The sequence below is a fragment of the Pocillopora damicornis genome, chromosome 8 (assembly GCF_964200805.1).
Source record: "Pocillopora damicornis chromosome 8, jaPocDami1.2, whole genome shotgun sequence".
NCBI classification, from domain to species: domain Eukaryota; kingdom Metazoa; phylum Cnidaria; class Anthozoa; order Scleractinia; family Pocilloporidae; genus Pocillopora; species Pocillopora damicornis.
The window spans coordinates 3,269,731-3,289,287 of NC_142677.1; the positions used below are offsets into that span (position 1 = coordinate 3,269,731).

General features: G+C 39.6%; 3 protein-coding genes and 1 long non-coding RNA gene across 5 annotated transcripts; 2 read left to right on the forward strand and 2 right to left on the reverse strand.

The window, feature by feature from the left end:
• Window positions 1-1,585: 1,585 nt before the first annotated feature.
• Window positions 1,586-3,546, reverse strand: LOC113679622 (uncharacterized). The gene is made up of 2 exons (XR_016179080.1): window positions 3,432-3,546; window positions 1,586-3,045 (listed from the first exon to the last, which is right to left on the reverse strand). It is a non-coding gene; the product is annotated as an uncharacterized LOC113679622 (long non-coding RNA).
• Window positions 3,547-6,376: 2,830 nt separating this feature from the next.
• On the reverse strand, window positions 6,377-8,390 carry LOC113679159 (membrane progestin receptor gamma-A). Its single transcript, XM_027196108.2, has one exon. It carries the CDS (start codon window positions 8,109-8,111, stop codon window positions 6,981-6,983), a length of 1,131 nt encoding a protein of 376 aa, XP_027051909.2. The 5' UTR covers window positions 8,112-8,390; the 3' UTR covers window positions 6,377-6,980.
• A 295-nt stretch (window positions 8,391-8,685) lies between these two features.
• Window positions 8,686-13,837, forward strand: LOC113679166 (membrane progestin receptor gamma-B). 2 transcript variants are annotated; one of them, XM_089180077.1, is made up of 2 exons: window positions 8,686-9,196; window positions 12,335-13,837. In XM_089180077.1, exon 2 carries the CDS (start codon window positions 12,373-12,375, stop codon window positions 13,453-13,455), a length of 1,083 nt encoding a protein of 360 aa, XP_089036203.1. In that variant the 5' UTR covers window positions 8,686-9,196; window positions 12,335-12,372; the 3' UTR covers window positions 13,456-13,837. The 2 variants fall into 2 exon arrangements, with proteins under 2 accessions (XP_089036203.1, XP_027051917.2); XM_027196116.2 differs by lacking the exon at window positions 8,686-9,196 and adding an exon at window positions 10,046-10,240.
• Window positions 13,838-17,042: 3,205 nt separating this feature from the next.
• Window positions 17,043-18,034, forward strand: LOC113679126 (membrane progestin receptor delta). The gene is made up of 2 exons (XM_089214671.1): window positions 17,043-17,105; window positions 17,213-18,034. Exons 1-2 carry the CDS (start codon window positions 17,043-17,045, stop codon window positions 18,032-18,034), a joined length of 885 nt encoding a protein of 294 aa, XP_089070797.1.
• The last annotated feature ends 1,523 nt before the right edge of the window (window positions 18,035-19,557 follow it).

Below are 19,557 nucleotides of genomic sequence, written 5' to 3' on the forward strand. Positions count from 1 at the left end.
AGTTAAGAGAATTTGGTGTTACATCAAGATAAAGAATTCTACCTGATTAGTTTGTGTATTCTCATCACGTGTTTGCTGAACTATGTATGGTTATTTTAGGAAGAGATTATACGTTAATCACTTCTAGGAGAAGAGAAAAGTCGCACGGTGCGCATTCTATTTCACACATTCAAAACTAAGAATTTGATCTCCTTGTCGTTCGACTCAAGCATACGTACAACAAATTAAGATCACCTTTGCAAGAAACAAGTTTGATCCTTTCGATTCTTCGTGTGTTCCTCCTTCCCTTTTCCTCTTTCCCCTAATTAAAGAGTCCGATCCGATGTTGAAATTATTCAGTCGAATCAACAAACTAAAGGCCTTTTGTTTTTATCAATAACGTTTTAAACTGGCTTTTTTTTTCAACAACGAAATTTTTTATCCAATAATATTTTCTTCGGCAAAAAAAATTAAATCAACAGCAGCAAAATATATTTAAGTTCACATTGCAACCAGGTGGAAAATCAGACATGGTTTGATGCTACTCTGGTTTAAAGATTTAATAAATGTAACCGAAGAAGTTGCAATTCATAAACCCAACGTTTCGACACTCCTGTCCAATGCCTTCTTCAGTGGTGATCTAAACGCTGCAACAAAAGGTCCTCTTATACGATCATTAATTAGCTGTTTCTTTTCTGACGAGGTGTAAACAGGCTTCAGGAGTCATCCATGGGTCATCCATGAGGTTACTTTTCTCACCAAGAAGAACAAGAAAATACCCGCAGTTTAACCTCTCTTTTTAATAAGTCACCGAACGAAAACTTACTGCTTGAGCAGTGTTTGCCTAAGTAACCACGCTTACAGTCACACGTTCCATCCTTAGAGTGGCACCTTTCTGTGTGATTAGCCAGGTACTTGCATTTTTCTCTGCACCCTACTGCAAAGGACTCTGAAGGGCATCCTGTGAAGGAGGCATTATTACAGTAAAACAAGGGGCAAAATTCAGTTTCAACGCCGTATTAAGTGACATCTACCTTTAGAGCAGCGGGCCCCAAAGAATCCTGGGTCACACTTACACGTGCCAGTTACCGGATGACAAGGTTCCATGTGAACGTAATTGACGAATTAAACTCTGACTTTACTGAAGTCGTTGAAGTCTTCAAACACCGCGTAATGAAGAAAAATTTCCCGCAGGTTTACGCAATTTGTCGGACACTGAAAACATTTTCTCCACACGACAGACTTCGGTAAGGGAACCGAAACACCATATCCATCGACAGCACAGGAGAGCTGTTTCCATGTTCTCCCCCTAGCATATTTTGCAAAACTGCCTTAAAACTTTCCTTACAGTAAAATAAAATCGGAAATCATCTGGGTTTGAGTTGAATGAAAATAGAAGTTGACTCTTCAACTAACTGCTGTTGTTCGACCGCGCTCCCGCCATATGAGTTGAAGGCTGGGCCGCTATGCATCTGCGGCGAGGTTACGGAGCTATTTTAAACATGGCAGCGGGTTGTGTCTAAAATGGCAGCGTCCGTATTCGCAATATTTAAAACATATTTTACAGTCTAGGTTACTCTTTAGAACCTCAGCACACGGTAAGTAGTTTTTAATTTTTTTTGCTAGTTGTTTATTTGCATTATTATAATTTATTATCATTATCAGTTTTGGCAGATACTACCGTTATGCTTTCTGTTTCTGAAGTCCTCTTTCTTCGGCGGGTACACCTAGAAGCCGTTAGAGTGAAGTATTTGAGGTTTATCGAGAGAAACCAGTATTCTTCTCTATCTTTTTTATTGCCACTGCGTTACGTGCTAGGAGTCAAGTAACACTGCCACTAAAATTACCTTGGGTTTCCTGCAGTACGAGTAAATCATGCAGTCCTACTCTCCGTTGATTCTTACGAGCCAACCAGTGCTTAGGACCAAAGCAAACAAGGATGACGTAGAATTTAGGTTTAATTAATTCAACATAGCAACCTCGTTCTCAGGGTCCCCTCTCTTCACCCCTGGGGGAGGTGACCCGGTTGCGGCTGGTTGCGTGTCTCCCAGAAAAATTAAGTCGAGGATCCACCCTCCCTACGGCGTTCTTTGTTCTACAAAGGCACGTGATCAACTGCAACCAGAGTCCCTCCTCGAAGGAGGAATAGAAAGGACCCTTCTTGGGGTCAGTTGCATATAAAGCTGACCAATCTGAAAACGGGAAATAAGCAATTAATTCAACCTCATTTCAAAAGAAGTCGCATAGTAACCAATTCTGGGTATATTTTTTAGATGCGTGATGTCACGTCTATGGCACTTTTGAAAAAAAATGTTGCGCTTTGCAGCAGACTGGAGAATTTGCATTTTCGTTTGCAATTCGCATTTTCACATGGCATCTCGGGAAAAATGTTTTCCAACTTACGTCAACTTTCAGTCTTTTCACGTGAATTCATCAGCAGATTTCTTCTGTTCCCTCGCTTTGAATACTAAAAATCAATTTAGTAACTGCGTAGTGGAGCCACATTGAGAGGTTTGCAGAGTTTGCAGCTGCAAGTCTTGATCTGTCGCAGAAATTTGTCGACTGTCTGTGGTAGTGTTATCCTCCACTGGATGATTTACCGATGCAGCAAACACTCGACATCCCCATTTGAAAAGGACGTCTGCAAATCCCTGGGGATAATTCTCGCTAAACATCACATACAACCATGGTGTCAGGGCGGCATTGAAATGAACCAACAATAGCCGCAGGTAGAGGACATCACAAGGAACATGTACACCGTTTTTACGAAGAACCATCAATATGAAATACAGCGACCAGCAAAGAAGAAACGTGGAGACCACCACTACAACCATTCTGACCACTTTACGATTAGATTCTTCTCGACGTTTCCTGAAAGCTCCTGAAATATCGTTTCCAGGGATGTGACGCTTGCGACGAAAGAGGAAACTTCGAGGGGTGTCGCTATGCGTGTTTTCTAAGTGTCGCTGATGTGGGGACTATTTTACCGGTCGTAATGAAACCACGAAAACCAAGATGACTATCAACGGTGTTTATTTAGATCACGGTCACGATTACGATCGTAAACTGAAATTGCAATAATATTATAACGAAAGCATGAATCTAATTGAATTGGTGCGAAAGGCATGAAAGAAACGCTTTACGTGCTTATGTCGATAACGCGATTAAAATACAACAATCAACGTGAATTAACATAAACAAATCATAAAAGGCTAAATTAAAACTACTCGAGATTCAAAGATCGGCTACACGATGACCATTTGCGGCTGATTAACAGCCCAAAGACTAAAACGTGGGCGTTACTTTGCGAGCGTCTAGTTATTTCAAAATACTCCTTCGATTTCAAGATAATTAGTTGTACTGTTGTACAACACAGTACATATGTGCGCTATCGCCCAAGGTAAAAAACTAAACTTAAACATATTGAATTGAAACTAACAAAAATCACTTACATATCGGTCCCGCTTGTGCCAAAGGTTTGGAACGAAAGACGAAGTTATTGCTGTTCAAGGTGAAATCTTACGAAACTCTGGCTTATAGGGACGCTAATTTAGGTTTTATATGCGCGTGGTGAAGTTAAAATATCCGATTTCAAACCAATAGGGAAAAAGATAAACATTGTAACTAAGATCGTAACTAGGCACGCAAATTAAAGTAATTGACAATTGATCTAAACAAAAAAAAGGCTGTTATTTGTTCGATATCCTTAACAAGGGATTTTCATTCTACCCACAGCGACAATGATGGCGATGTTCAACACAGCAGTGATTGAAAATGGAATGGCGTACAATACTATGAACACGAACTTGAAGTATATCATCGCCGTACCTGCGCCAAATTTTACGTCAAAGTCGACAATGCAGTACATCTTTTGTTGATATTCATCCCAGTCTGTTGCCAGAAGAGTTGGTGTTTGAACGCTTATCGCGATTACCCATATCACGAGAATCACGAACACGCAAGTTCTCGTGGTAATAGACGCTCGTAACGGGAACTACACGGCCAGTGAGCGATCTAAGGTGATAGCCACAATTGTAAGAACAGAGACAATGGTGGATATTTCAACTAGGAATGGTAACATACGACAAAATATCATGCCAAGCAAATCGCTCAAGAGCCACCTGTACCCGAACAACAAGATTATAATGACACGAGGAAGGTACACTAGTGTAAAGATCGAGTCACTTATCGCCATGTTTGCGATAAAGAAATTAATAGTTTTCCTCATTGCTTTGTTTCTTAACAGTACAGCGAAAACCAGAAAGTTGCCGGTTATGGCAAAAAACGCAATCGGCGCGAACGGCGCGAACGGCGCGACGCGAAAAGCGCGAACCACGTTCGTGTCGTGAATGAAACAAAGCGCTTCGTGTACCAGTGTTTCATTCGAAGTCGAGTTTGAATAAGACGCCATTTCTTGTTGAGTGACAAACTTTTATAGGAGAAACCTTTTCCACTGGCTGCTAAAGCAGCTGAAGTTGGCTATTTGGTTTTCGTCTGGTTTCGATTGTCTTTTAAATGTCGTTCTGTGTACAAAACTTGTTTGATTATACAGTGCACGCTTAGCTATATTGCTAGATGTCACATTTTTTTTGACAATGACTGATAGAGCGCTAATAAGAAAGACAAACAGTAGAAGAGGTACAATTTTTTTTCTTTTTTCCTACGAAGAACCTACAAAGCATATAAATAAACTAAAATAAATTTACCGAGAACCATTTAGTTTTGGTGAAACAAAATGTTACACACTACAAATGAACATCCGATAGTTTTATAAACGACAACGATTCATTTATTATCCGAGTTATTTATTGCCGGCCGAATCATTGAAATACTCATCTCCACTCCTGTCAAAGCAATCCTTTCGCAGCGCTGACAGTTGTTAGTTTTTCTTATAATGAAACCCGATATGTCACATGAAAAAAAAAAAAAACAAACAAACAAACAAACAGGAAAATAAAAATTCAGCTGCTACAGAAGATTGTGGGTGCTTTCATTCGACACTGAGGGCAGACCCCTTTTTGGCTCTTTGCCCTAGATTCGCTCTATTTTCAACTTTATTTATTCAGCAAAGCACCAATTGATGTATGGAACTATTGGCGGTTGTAGATATGCCGAAGGCCAGCTGTTTTCCCAATAGTAAATTAAAATTTCCATTGTAAACTACCAGTCAAAACTGTGTCGAAGAATATTTGTCGTTTAATTCAGAAAGTTTATATTTTTACAGGTAATGAAAAGGAATTATCACCAAATTTTGAATATTGCAAAGCTGAATAATGCTTTCCGCGCGCGCTGATTGGCTAGTTTGAAGGTGATTAGCCGAGCTCTTTTCATCTCTAGGCAGCCAAAGAGCATCATGAACTAGCCTCCCGCCTCATTACGGTCAGCTGAGAGGAGATTGTGGTGTGCCAGCCGGTATCCAGTCTTTTCGTACCCATAGACTTTTGTACTCGAAGGATTCGTACCCAAATTCAGACAATTTGAACGATCGAACCCAGTTAATGTCGGTTTGTAACAGATCCGCTGATCGATTCGTATCCGTCCCAACTTTCAGTGACGATCAAAACCGAGGAGAAATCGCGAAACACCTCACGCACTAGTGCGTGAACAGTTGTCGATTGTTGAGTGCGAGAAGTTAGTATAGAGTCAAGCGAGTAAAATACAAGTAAAGTTCTGTTGCGCAAACTTGTGACCTTTTCAATCGCAAGTTACTATTTTGCGATAGCCCAGTAACGTGCGATTGCTCATTACAACTCGCGATCGCGACTGGTAACTCGCATCAACTAATAATAGTTGACATCACTGATACATGTGTCATCAAAGATGGCTGACGGGTGTTAGTTGGAAAGAGACGATTTGGGAGAGGTGCCTTGGATGTTTTCAATGAGATGTCATTGTGTCAAAAACCAATTTGGTGAAGATGCGTTTGATTTGCCCGAGAATGGGCAAAACATTATTTCATCTAAAGGTTCTTACTTACAGTGATTTTGAGACGGAGACTTCGGGAATCTCTAATCAATAACTTACTCCTCAATGCAACTGATCTAGCACCGTACAAGCTACATTTTTCACGCGATAAAAGTTTAGTAAGCCAGCTGTGCTTGCGTTGTTGGTGTTTGCATTTTATGTGCGTCAAAATGGGCAGGTAAATAAAAATGATATAGGCTTGCACCGCGTAACGAGAAAAAAAACTAGTAATATTGCTTTTTTAAAACTTTGGTTTTGACAAGACGGAGGGGGAGGTGGTGGGGTGAGATTTGAAGGTCAGTGGGGAGGGGGTGGGGTGTGTTGAGATAGGTTTGAAGGTCAGTAATGAGCAAAGAAAAGAGAAGGATGATTTTTGTGTCTCTAATCCTCCGCAAACTGAACATTCTTCGTTAACAAAGGGCTGTTTTCAATCTACATGTAAAGCGTATCTTTATTAACTCAGTTTACAAGCGTTTATAATGATCAGTTCCTTTATATTTTCAAGTTACAAACTGTAAATAAATACTTAAAAAAAAACGTTATATTAAGGCTTAGCTAGAAAAATAAGCCCGGGAAATTTTTTCCTTTTCTTTGGTTATTATGGCTACAACGTCCTGCCCTTCCTCCCTCCCCCCACCCTATACATAACCGACGTAAATGAACCTCACTCCAAAATTCGACAAAAGGAAAAAAAAAAATAAGAAGACCAATCGTTTTTTTTGATCGCTTGAGAGGATCGGGGAGCAAGTGATTTTGCGGCCGATCACATGGTTTTCATGAGGAAACGGAGGGGTGATCAGTCGTCGCCAACAGAGTCTTAGAAGAATTAACTGCCAATGAGGGGGGGGAGGGGGAGAGGGGGGATCAGAAAATATATTACAAAGCTTCATGGTAGGATCAGGTAAACTTTATCGTGACAGTACCAAAATCCGACCGCCCCCCCCGACCCCCGGCGATAAATGATGGTGGTCCTTTGTACACCTCAAAATGATTCCTTAACTGTCAAATTTTTAAATGATAACTGACATTTGTATGACTTATTTTTTCTTGATGGTTATTTCATCTTTGGAATTATAAATCAACTTTGCAAAGCAAGAAGCTATGGCGATGTTAACGACAAATACTACAGCCGTAGGAAACAATGTCTCCCAGATCGATATACCAATCAGTGACTTCGCCAAAACTTCGTTTCTTGAATCCTGACGACTTTCTATGGCAACTTGCAGAATTTTGAAGGCGTATTCTGTGGAGAGGGCGCCAAAAATGTGAAGAAAATGATGGCTGCTTCCTATGATATCGAATTTTCCTGGCAAGAGTCGTTCTGGAAGTTTACTTCCATAAATCAACCCGCCCACGATTGAGTAAAAGCAGTGACGTCGAAAGTACGTGATTAGCAGCTCATTGCAGGCGATGAAAGATTGACATGTCGTGACAGCGTGACAGCTACACATTGTCACGCCAACTGCAAGAGATAATACAGTGTTCAGCCAGCCAGCGAACACTGGAATTATGCGGATTGCCGAGCCGTGCTTTCGTAAACCAACTTTACTCTGGCAGCAAAAGAAAGTTGCCAGAAAAGATAAGCTGGCGCCAATGATTGTGTAAAACAATGCAGATTCGAAAATTCGCCATCCAGTTTGAATGGGTCGATTGTAGAAGAACATAACTTGACCGGAGGTGTAGGTGTAGATGCTAATACCGGCATAATCAAAAAAGTAGAAAACTCTGTGCAGCTTTTCCGACCGTGAGTTAAATGTATGAGCTGTAGCACTCAACGCGTAGATAGTGACGCTCCCGATAGCCGATGATAACATTGGATAATAAAAATCTTGTTTCGGCGAGGACGAACTTCTTAACTCAATCAAGACCACGGAGTACCGCACGACAAAATATAAACACACCACGATATGGCTCCACATATTAAAAGTCTCATTGTTAACGTAGAAAAGGCTTTGTAAACATTCCCAGGTGCTGCTGTAAGGCTTCCGATACCCGCTAAGAATGAAAGCTTCTTGGAAATCGGGTGCAACTTCGTCGAAGTTGTAGAGTAATTTCTTCTCTGTAAAAATCCCTCCGTTGCATGTCGATTTGATCGATTCGTTGTTGTGGTTTCGGTTGTTGTTCAGTTTCGCTTGATCACACGATATGTTCCTGGATCCGTTTTTCATTTCGAGATAAACTCTTGCCGTTGAAAAGTAGCTTCTTTACTTTTCAGAAAGAATGTATGATGAGTAATGACGTGAATCGAATCTCGGCCGGAGTATTAAGAGCATCCTGTGCGACCGGAAAGGCGCCACTCGCTCAAAATTATTCAGAAAACCTTTCTACCGTCTCCTACATTCGATCACGCACGAGTCACGCTCACACCTCTTCAAAATTCCAGCTTCACCAACCTCGATAATAGTCAGTCAATTTTAAAACTCGTCTTAAACAATCGTTCCGAAAACGATGCCAATTCAGTTGGGAATATCATTTGTCATTATTTTTTTTTCCAAAGATTTCAATTGTTTTAATTAGCAAGTCAAAAAGGAACGCCATTATTTTTAACATATTTTCGCTTCAGTGACAGTCAGCTTTGAAACCAATATGCCTTATTTGCCTCGTATTGCAACCTAAAATGGCCCATTTTACACATTAGTAATGTGTCATTTTACTTGCCCAGGGTGCGAATTACGTTAAAAAAATCAACTGCGGTCATGAGCAATGTAAACACATTAAATCATGATATTTGAATAATATATTAATGTTAAAGAAACCTGTTGTACTATATTGAGTCTCTCTGGGCAGTTGTACCGAAGCGAATTATGTTTTAAATGAGAATTTAGACCTTGGAAACTTATTCGAGAGGATACTACTTTTTTTTCCATTCGTGATCAATTCAGTCGACAAAAAACTGGAGTTCTGGAAGCTCTGAAGGGGCAAGTAGAGTTTGTTTTTAACGATCACCGATGAAACTCGTTTTTACATGAAACATACAATTGGAAAAATGATTGATCTGCGTTAGCTTCAGCAAGAAGGCGATGGCAACGAGGACGTGTCAAAACAAAATATCTACTTGATTGTACAATAGCTTAGCAAGTGCGTTTTTCGACTTTGCACATTATTTAGCCGTCCTCTGCAAAACAACCAAGTCAAAGTACCATAATCTGCGGGGTCGTGAACCCCGACAGGAAATTACTTAAGTTGCAGTTTGTATTGGAACTCAACGCTTCTCACGTGTGTTCTGATGAAGTGAAGCACTTGTCTCTTCCAGGTATTTGCGAAAATTATTCATTCATCTTTGAATCGACGTCATCTTCGGTTGTTTTCGTCCTGATTGATTAAGATTAAAGAGAGTTCCCCTGACGCATGAAACCCCAACCAATTCCGACTCGTAGTTCATATATGTAGATAGCTGGTTTTTTTGGCCGACTACGTTTTTTTTAACGATTGATATCTTTTCACGTTATATTTATGGATGGATGATTAACTGATATGATAGTTTTACTACAATAATAACTAAACCGTACTGTCGCACTGTGGTGATTGACTCGAATTTGTTTTGTTTTGTTTTTTTTTTGGGTCATTTAGTAATACCTGTAGAATTACGTAACCGACTTCTGCTATCTTCTGCCTCTGGGCTCTGGCAAGGCCTTGGTAACATGATTGTCAACAACTCTGTGACACGCAACGTCACTTTCTCAAAACCAGAGACAGCAGTGATGCTACTTCGATTTTTGTTTTGCTGATACGAATGTCACGCTATCCAAATGCTCATGATTTGCGAGGTTCATCAATTTAGTAATTTTCCTTCTCTAGCTGTTTATGCGGACTCATAAAACTTACTCTCCAGTGAGGCGTGCGGTTGAATAGTGCAGCGCTAGTTATCTTTTTGTCATAAGTTTGGCTCGATAGGCGAGGAAAAACATCGAGCTTGTCGCTATTTTCTTTTCTATATTGGTTCAAAAACGCTGTGGCTGCCAAGCAAACTAAATACCAATTGCAATTTTTCTATACTTTCGTAGTTCTGCGACAAAAAGTCATTAAACTCTACCGTTTTTTTTTTTTTTTGCCGCTTAATAAATTCTGATGATTTGTAATCTCGCTAATACCGGTTATGCATAATATGAAACTGAATTAAATAGTTGCATAATAATTATACTTGTACCGCAAACCAAGCACCACCTATTTGTTTACGTTTCGTTGTTGTATATTGACGCAAGACGCGACAGAAGCATGCGAGCCTCATGTTAGGCGATTTGTGATAATTCTGAATGAAACTGGGATCCTGACAGGGAAAAAACTGTTGAAAATTTCGGTAAGTTAAACGAATATCGTGATAGTTTCGTGAAACTGAAATTTTCTATCCGTTTTGTACTCTATCGTAAACAATCACGGTGTTCACATTTGAACTGAAATTACTGAAATCCATCAGCTATTATAGATTCTATTTCCAAACTAGAAATGGGCTAGAACTCTAGCCAGGACGAAATTTGAGCGGCAGGGTTTAAGAGTGAGCTGATTACACACGAGGCTCTATCGTATTAACATACGTGTATTGTTTAGTGAGCATAAGTAGGCGCTATTTATTTTCTACGAAGCAGCTACGAAAGTGAATTCTTAGCAAATTTGATTTGCACCGTTCTGAGCGCAAGTATCTCGTTTTCATGACTCCGAAAATAATTTTAAGTGATACGTGCTGCAAGAGAAAATAAACTATTTGTGATTCTTAGTCGAGATTTACATAATGTTGTTATCGCTTTTAAGGTACGTGACAAGTTAATTGACCCAATTTATTTGCCGCGTGTGAAAAACCTCTCTCGTCTTAGTGATTCTTAGTTTTATTTTCATTTGCCATTAGAGCATTATTTCCTTGTTCAAGGGATATCTGTGTAAATTAAGCAAGTATTTCACGTTGACGAGGCAACTTGTTACACCTCATCATTAAACAAATTTATGCACCGTCGCCGTTAAGGCCCAGTTTTCCTCATATTTGGAAGAAATCCAAAGTCTGCGACAAACTGAACTCATATTTGAAAAAATTCCAAAGTCTGCAACAAACTGAACCTGGCAAGCAAAGTCCAACTGACCGATGATAAAGTTCGCTTTTGACATTATTCTCCTTCAGTATTTTAAAACTAACCAACAGCTGTCGATAATTTTTGTAAAATTCCGTTCAAGTTTATTCATTCGTCTGAAAAAGATTAGTCTGAATAACTTGTGCTAAATAACGTAACTTAGCTTTAGTCCTATGGCCTAGTGCTGATTTTTTAAAGAAATTTTCCCCTCAACAGGCATTGAATCTCAAGGAGTCCAATTTTCCTTTTAAAAAAGTAATTACGAATAATTATTTTCAGCAATGCGTTGAAAAAGGCGTCGGGCTGTGTGGTTGCCAAACATCTCATTACAGTGCACTCTTAACAAAAGCCTCTTTAAGATTCTGAGGAAATGTCAAAGTAGGCTTGATTGTTAATTCCTGTTTCTGAAATGCTTTTCATCAAAATAACTTAAACTGAAGTTGAACGTGGAAGTGGACTCCATATGTCCAAAACTGTTCGGTTAGCTTTAAGTTATAATTTTTAAGTTGACTTCGAGACGTCGTCAACTAGTTTTTTTTTTACTTTTTTAAATGTAATATCATGGTCTTTTATGGAAATTTTTTATAATAAAATTGATTCATTATTTATTAATACCAATCCTTACGAATTATCAATACCACCAAACTTTTCGTGTGTTCCCTTGAAAACAGTGTTAAAAAAGTGTCCAATTTGGTCAATATATGTTTTGATCATTCCAATGAAATCTAGGTATACCATATTAACACCGCAGCCTTTAAGAAACACTCTTATTCCAACTTTATATTTCTGTCAAACTAAAACTCTTAAGGTGGATCTGAACTTCATGTGCAGTTTTTTCTTTCATTAATTTAGCTGAATGATATTTATTTAAATACCAATTTCAGTGAATGACAATAATGTGGTCACCGAACTTGTCTTTTTAGCTGAGGGCACAAAAGAAGCAGATTAAGGGTTTTTTTTAGGCTTTTGGGTTGCTATGGTCACCTTGATCTTTAGAAAATTAAGTAAAGTTTTGAGACCAATTTCAAAGGAAGAATTACATAAGTGTGAGAGCCTCAATCTCTTAGAGAATCGGTGTTTGAAAATAACCAAAACACAATGCAAATTTCTTGCTATTTACAGACGAATAGTAAAGAAAGCTTGGCAATGACTTGTCGTGGAAACACATGGAAGAACAGAATTTCCTTCCTTCTCATTTGTTCCTTTTACAAAACTGATTTTTCAGAATTTGGGAGGTGGGTTTTTCAAGGATATGTAGGTCAATTTTTTTGCCATAGCAAAAACAACTAAAACTTTACAAGCGAATGCATCTTTACTGTTTGTTCTCTACACAGGTCAACGCGCTTTTGCTATCGTTAACAGAGGCCGAAGGATGGTAGACAGACAGCGAAACAGCCTTAGCACCACAGCTGCCAACAATAATAGTAGCTTGACAGTTGGTGCAATCGATAATGACAGGGTCATTTTTGAGGAAGAGGAAATGCCCGGGGGACTTCGAGAACCTTTCATCAAGTCAGGATACCGGCGAGCTTACAGCACGCCTTGGCAGTGCTTGAAAAGCCTTTTTTACATCAATAATGAGAGTGTTAACGTGTGGAGCCACATTATAGCGGCACTATACTTCGCCGTACGCTATGGAACGGCTGCATCTACTCAGGTGGACTCAATTTTAGATCCTTTCAATTTACCACTTTTGGCCTCTGCCATGGGAACTGTAATTTTGTACTCTTCCAGTGCAACTGCTCATCTTTTCAACTCCATTTCTGAAAGAGGATACAAAATCTGCTTCTTTTTCGACTACGCAGCGGTCAGTTTTTACACATTCACCTCGTGCCAAGCTATGTTCTTCTATGCTCGGCCAGTGAATTCTCAGTGGAGGATCTTTGAATCGCCGGCTTTGTACCTGAGCCTAGCAGCCCTGTTTTCGTTTCTTGTGACCTACGGTTGCTGCAAAACGGATGCTGCAGTCAACAAGTTCAGCACTTTTTTGCGGATGTTATCAGTAATCGCCGCTTGGATTCACAGTACCTTACCAATTCTGGTTGGCGCGACTCTTTGCACCTGTCACGTAACTGACAAGAGTTGTTGGTCCTCTTCCGCCTGTAGCAGTTTACCCGTTAGATATTACCTGCGTCACGCATTTTATACTTTTCTGGCGGGTTTCATGTACAGCACCAGGCTACCTGAACGCCTCATTCCTGGAAGATTTGATTTGGTCGGGAACAGTCATCATTTTCTACACGTCTGTGTTGCCATAGGAACAGAATATGCCTTCAAAATGGTTGAATTTGAAATCAACGCCCGGAAAGCCAGGGGAATGTTGGAAGAGACAACCGCGTACGTGTCCATTCTCAACACCTTGGTCGCGGCCATATTAGTGATGTTTTTGAACGCTTGTATTGCATTCTGGTTTTCTATTGCTCTTAAGAAAAAGGAAAGTTCTCATAAAAACTAACCTGAGAGCATGAATTGGTCTCTTTAGAACCAAGTGACTAAGAAAAAAATATTTTATTTAGGAAAACATGGTTGCAAAAGAACCAAATGAAATAAACCTGTCCAACAGAATCTAAAATGGAAGCTGGGAGGGGGTATTTGAGAATGTAATGTAAAACGCTTTCAGTTTGTGCGCTAAGCAATGCAAAAACCGCCGTTGGTGACCGTGCGGGATTGTATCTGTGATGTGAACTATCTTAAGTTCTTTGCTGTCGGCTCTGAGGCTTTGTCATAACCGTTTTTAACTCCTCAGCCGCAAAGAGTGACCAGCATCTAATTTCCCTTTACAGTATTATCCTTGAATTACGCATTAAGGTTATGAGAATAAAGGAAATGAACACCAACTAAAGAAGCTATTGATTTTTCAACAAATTTTCCATTTCAGTGCCATAGGAAATGTACAGAGAACAGTATGGATGATATGTACACTAAAGCTAAAGTGTAAGGGTTGAAAATTGGCCCTACACTGACACTGTCCCTTTATCGTCTCGATCAGCCCTATATAGCCACTTTTTTTGCCCCAAACACATAGCTTACCTGTTATTCCGGTTCAGGTAGATTTTGCCCCACTACAAGGTCGCCCCCGTGACGACGAGTTCGCCCCAAATCTTCAGATCGTTTCGTAAGAATACGACTTGGAAGCTCTGGGGGCGAACTTGTTACATTTGATAAGTTGAAGATGTCGAGGTGGGGGCGAAGTTGTACGGGGCGTAATTACTATAGGGAGAAACCTTCATACACCTCGATTCCTCCCATAAGCCCGGTGGCTTCCTGGGTCTCCTCGCCTTCTAGCTATAACCGCTACAAATAAATTTTTGTATTGTATAAATAAGGCAAATAAAAGATGATAAAGGATGATTCCTGTGTACCGCGCTAGACTTCGATTCGAGATGTATGGGGTCGAGCCCTGACTGGGTCATTGCTTTATGTTCTTGGGTAAGACAGTTTACTCCCACAATGCCTCTCTCACCCAGAAGAATAAACGATGCCAACCAATGACCAGGGACACCTAATGACATTCTGGGTGGCACGCTAAGAGAAAAGCCCATCTTCTCATCAAGGATTAGCGTTGTTCAACTCTTAGCCGCTCATACATGGAATTGTGGGCCATATTCTTGAGAGTTTCTCTCTCCACCTCAGTCCTACATGTGCACAGATGTATGCATGCTTTAACCACTGTTAAGGGGTATCCACGCGACGTTACGAGGCTTTCGCCAACCATTGGGAACGTACTTTATTGATGGTAGCTCAAAGAGAAGTTTCATCTGTCCGAACTGCCCCACTAGTACGAAGGCAGCTCCTTCCAGTCTTTGGATATTTAATCATAAGAAGAGAGATTCTCTCTTTCGTAAGCCTGATTATTCATATCACTTACGCCGTAGCCTGTTGCGATTCTTCAATCCAGTTTAGCTAATGAAGCAGTTAAATCAATGTCGATGTACTAGAAAAAGTCAATTTAACGAAGTGACTAGACCATGAAAATAACTTCAAGCTCAAGTTTTTCCTCTAAATTTGTGTTAATATTAGAGCGCTCTTTTGTTTGTGTTTCAAGTTTCCAAGACCCTCAGGTTTTTCGCCTAAGCTTTCATATATTTGCTCACTTACTGAATAAAATGTATATTGCTTTGCATAACAAACACACCATTACTTGGATGTAAGGCTTCATTTTTAACGAAATATACTTCGTTCACGAACTCTCTAAATTAAGCAGTTTTTGCAAAACTAGAATTCAGGCAAGGAAAGTTCTCTTTCAATCACTTTTTCTCCGAAAAATTGAAAGAAAAACTTGAGAATGCCGGGATCGGTGGGTCTCTAGCTCAGTCATTTCCTCAGAAAATCTGTCTTGCTTTGGATTTCTCTTGATACTAAAAATGTCCATAAGAAAGAATTATCAAAATTTCATTCAACTTAACGCTCAAATATTAAATCCATCAGTGTTTTTTTTTCTTCTGTCACGGTCAGCAAAGAGCGTAGATGACAGGATCAAAAATTCACGATCACCTTAGGTTTCCGTGTGTGTTTCTTCCCAGGTATGTTATTTGTTCATGTTTGCCTGTTCTATATTTGTTGGCATTTTCTGCTCAAAAATCTAATCAACTTGGCAACACTTAGCTTCATTCCCCCCCTTGACTTTTCAAGTTTATTTTTACAAAAGAATGAAGTTTGAAAACGAAGGTTAGATCGAGGGTCTCAATGTGATTACCCGTTGGCCGTAAAAATGCTAAAATTCAGCTGATAGGCTTTAAAATTGAAAAATTGTAACCGCTAGTCGTAAAAAAGTTAAACGTAAAAATTTTTATTTCAATCGCAAGGGAAAAGAATTAAACGTTAGCCGTGAAATGCTAAAATTTTAACCGTTGGCGTAAAACCCATCACCCCTTTGACATCCTTGTTATCCTGCGAATCAACAATTATTAAATTTAGGCACCAGATGTTTTCGAGCTATAAAACGCTCTTTGTGAAAAGAAACTAACAACGCAGCTACTTACCTATTAATTTCCCTCACCATCTTAAGAAATATGCTCGATTTACACAAATGGTCATGCACTGAGTTATGGGCTTCATTTGAATTATATAGGAACTGGCCTATTCACAGAAGAACCAGTACCGTCGGTGACGGACATGTTAAGGCGAGGGAAGGTTTCGAAGAATCAGTTCCAAAAGTTTGGTCTTTAAATTTACTGTTTTTTGACAATAACTCACATATTTTCCTTTTGCCATGGCGTTGCCTAGCAATTTGACTTTCGAGTTATTTGATGAAAAGCAGTTCCCAGGTCTACTAATTGTTAATTATTTTCACCGGAGCCTAATTTCTTGATAATGGAATGGGTATATATGGCAGGACTTTAATTTCGCGAATTGGCCAGAAATATGCATTAAAGGGAAATTAATTTCGCAAAATTGTCAAATTACTTATCTGCATTAACAAACAGTTAGTCTTAGAATTGGCACAACTGCTTTTAATTTTCCATAACAATAGTTTCCAAAACCGTATTAAAACAAAACGGAAAACCTTTTGACACGTTCCTTTGCAACAAGGCGGAGCTGTACAAGAGTACATAACAAAGCCTATTTGCGATTTCAGCTTTAGGACATTGTCAATTTCTTCGAATAGATCCTCCGGAGGAAGAGATTACCCACGGTTTGCTACCCTAGAAACTCCTGCTTTGTCCAATCTTTTGGCAACGTAGCGCTTTCCCACATTGTTAGTCAAGTGCAATGATTTTGCGTGCTTAATTTTCGCTAAAACTCTTTCATGTGGGTCTTAAACTTCGCTATTTTTTGACAACCGTGAAATCGCGAAAATTAAGTCTTGTGAAAATAAATACGCGAAAACATGTCGTCCATTGTAAATAATAAAAAAGTCATTAGTTCATAGCCATCATATTTTTTTTATTACTTTGTTTTTAGATCTGATCGACAAGTAATCATCTCTGAAAAAATTCAGTGCCTGACGCAAACATATGGAGGACAGCTTGCGCAATCGCACTAAAAAAATCAAGGAAATCAAGAAAATGATAAACCATCACGAAAAGAAGTTGTTCAACGATGAAGAGACGACTGAGTGGCATAGGGAACCGTTCATCAAGTCTGAATAACGAAAGCACAACAGTACGTTTTGGCAGTGTTTAAAAAGCCTCTTCTATTTACACAACCAAAGTTTTAACGTTTGGAGTCATATCTTGGTGTCTTTGTATTTTCTTGTTCATTTTTCCTAGACCTTAAGCGAGGAAACTCATCCGATCTTTGATCCTTTCAATTTACCAATGCTCTCTGCTGGAATCGGAACAGTAACTGTGTACCTCACAAGCGGTTCAGCGCATCTCTTCAACCCAATGTCTGAGAAGGCCTACAAAACCTGTTTCTTCTTCGACTATGCGGGTATCCGCCTAATGACTTTCACTTCATGCCAAGTATTTTTTTTTTACACCCGACCTATGAATACTGGTTGGATGATCTTCGAGTCTCCTTCTCTTTTCTATTCAGTAGCAAGCTGTCTCAGCTTTCTTGGGACGTACCTCTGTTGTAAGACTAATGCTATCAATAACGTGTTCAGCACATCTCTGCGCGCAGCTGCATTTCTCGCCGGCTATTTAAACACGACAGAGCCTTATTTGGCGAGTGTGGTGTTTTTCAGTTGTCACGAGGATGACACGTGCTTAGTATTCTCTGCCTGCCATAAATTATCCCGTGATTTCTACGTTGGTCACGTGGTTAATATGATTTTATCCGGCCTCCTGTATAGCGGCAGGTTCCCCGAGCGTCTTTTCCCAGGGATGTTTGATTTAATTGGTCAAGGTCATCAACTCGTGCACGTTTTATCTGCCATTGGAACAGAATTTGCCTACAGGATGATTAAACTGCACAGGAAGCAAGCACAAGAGAGTGCAGTAAAAATGGTAGCTACAGTGAGTCGTGTTTCATTGTTTAACACCCTGATGCTAAATCTTTTGATGCTTGTGTTGAATGTGGGTATCGTCTTGTGGTTTGGATTAGCGTCTGGTAGAGAAAGTATGGACACCATTGAGTCTGCTGAGTGAGGTACCACCAAGTGGCTGGAGTATCGTGTTAAAACATTCTGATGCTATCTGTTTTAATTCCTGTATTAAACTTGGGTCTCGTTAAATGGTCTGGATCGGCTTTTGGTGGTGTTGTCATGAACTCGAGTAAAACGTGCGGCTGAGGCAAGGGCATTGAAACTAAGGAAAACTAAGAGTGGTACATTATTATTTAGGATCTTGGTGGCGGCCATTCTGATGCTTGTTTTAAATGTGGGTTTTATCCTATGGTCTGGTTTGGCATCTGGTGGTAACGCCATGAACCACGCAAGCTTTCCGGGCGAGGCAAGTGTTTCCTGACAACTGTAAGTTACGAAAACAATTTTTTGGTGTATCTTTGTTGAAATCCTGATGCAATTCACTCTGATGCTTGTTTTGAATGAGAATCTTCCCTTGTGGTTTGGATTGGCTTTTGATGGTGGTACCATGGGCTCGGATAGGACGTTCCAGTGAGTTACAAGTGCATCCCGCTGATTGCAACTCACAAGAACGAAGTGGTTTGTTTAGTCCTTTTCTAACTACATGAAAGTACTCGCTCTGATGCCTATGGTGAAAATAGGTCTGCTCGTCTGGTCTGGATTGGCTTCTGCTGACAACTCCATGGAGTTGTCAGAAGAAGCCAATCTAGACTCAAGTAACTCAAGTACAACCCTTGAAAACCAAGTTTTTTGTGTATCCTCGTTCAACATACTGCCTGTCTTGAGTGTCAGTCTTACTTTGTGGTTTGGATTGAATTCTGGTGGTAATACCATGAACACGGCTGAGAGAAATAGACCTTTCTCCAAAGTAGGGAAAAAACTGGAAGCACTTTTTTTTCTTTCGTCGTGTTTACCATCACTTGTTGTTTTAAGAGCGGCTTAGGCCAAATAAAAATATTCAATTCTTTTCAATAAATTTGATTTGACCCAAAAACGAGGTCCGTTTCAAAATAGCATTTAAACAAGTGCGTTGGATCAAATTCGAATGTACAATAAAAGGCATCTGATTTATCCACCAAAAGCTTTCCAGGATAATCTCAGCAGAAGATCACGGTCAAAGTAGCGATAAAGTTCAATGCGTTAACATCAGTTTAACTTTAGACCACTATACCGGCCTAAATAAGTCCAAAGTATGGAAATTACCTTTATTCGTGCCAACCTTCTAAATTTTTGCTTGTTCTTATACAATTATGGTTTATTCATTCTCTTCGAACTTTTCTCTAATCACACCAAACAAATGTTTTTTGGTTTCTAACTCCATTAATTGTGTAAGTACAAACAGTACTGTTTTACAAGCGAGAAAAATCGAAGTGGAAACACGTGCACACGAAAGCGGAGCAAAAAGATATTGTTTGAAAAAAGCCAACCATTTGGCCTGCAGATCTTTGGGTTCAATTCCCACTTGATTGAAACTAAAGAAAATCCATTTAGGCAGGAAACATTATTTTGGTTGATAAAACTTGAACTTGGAAATAGAAAGCGGTTCTGTGTATACTTAGCCTTTAAAAGATGGCCTTAACGGTGGAT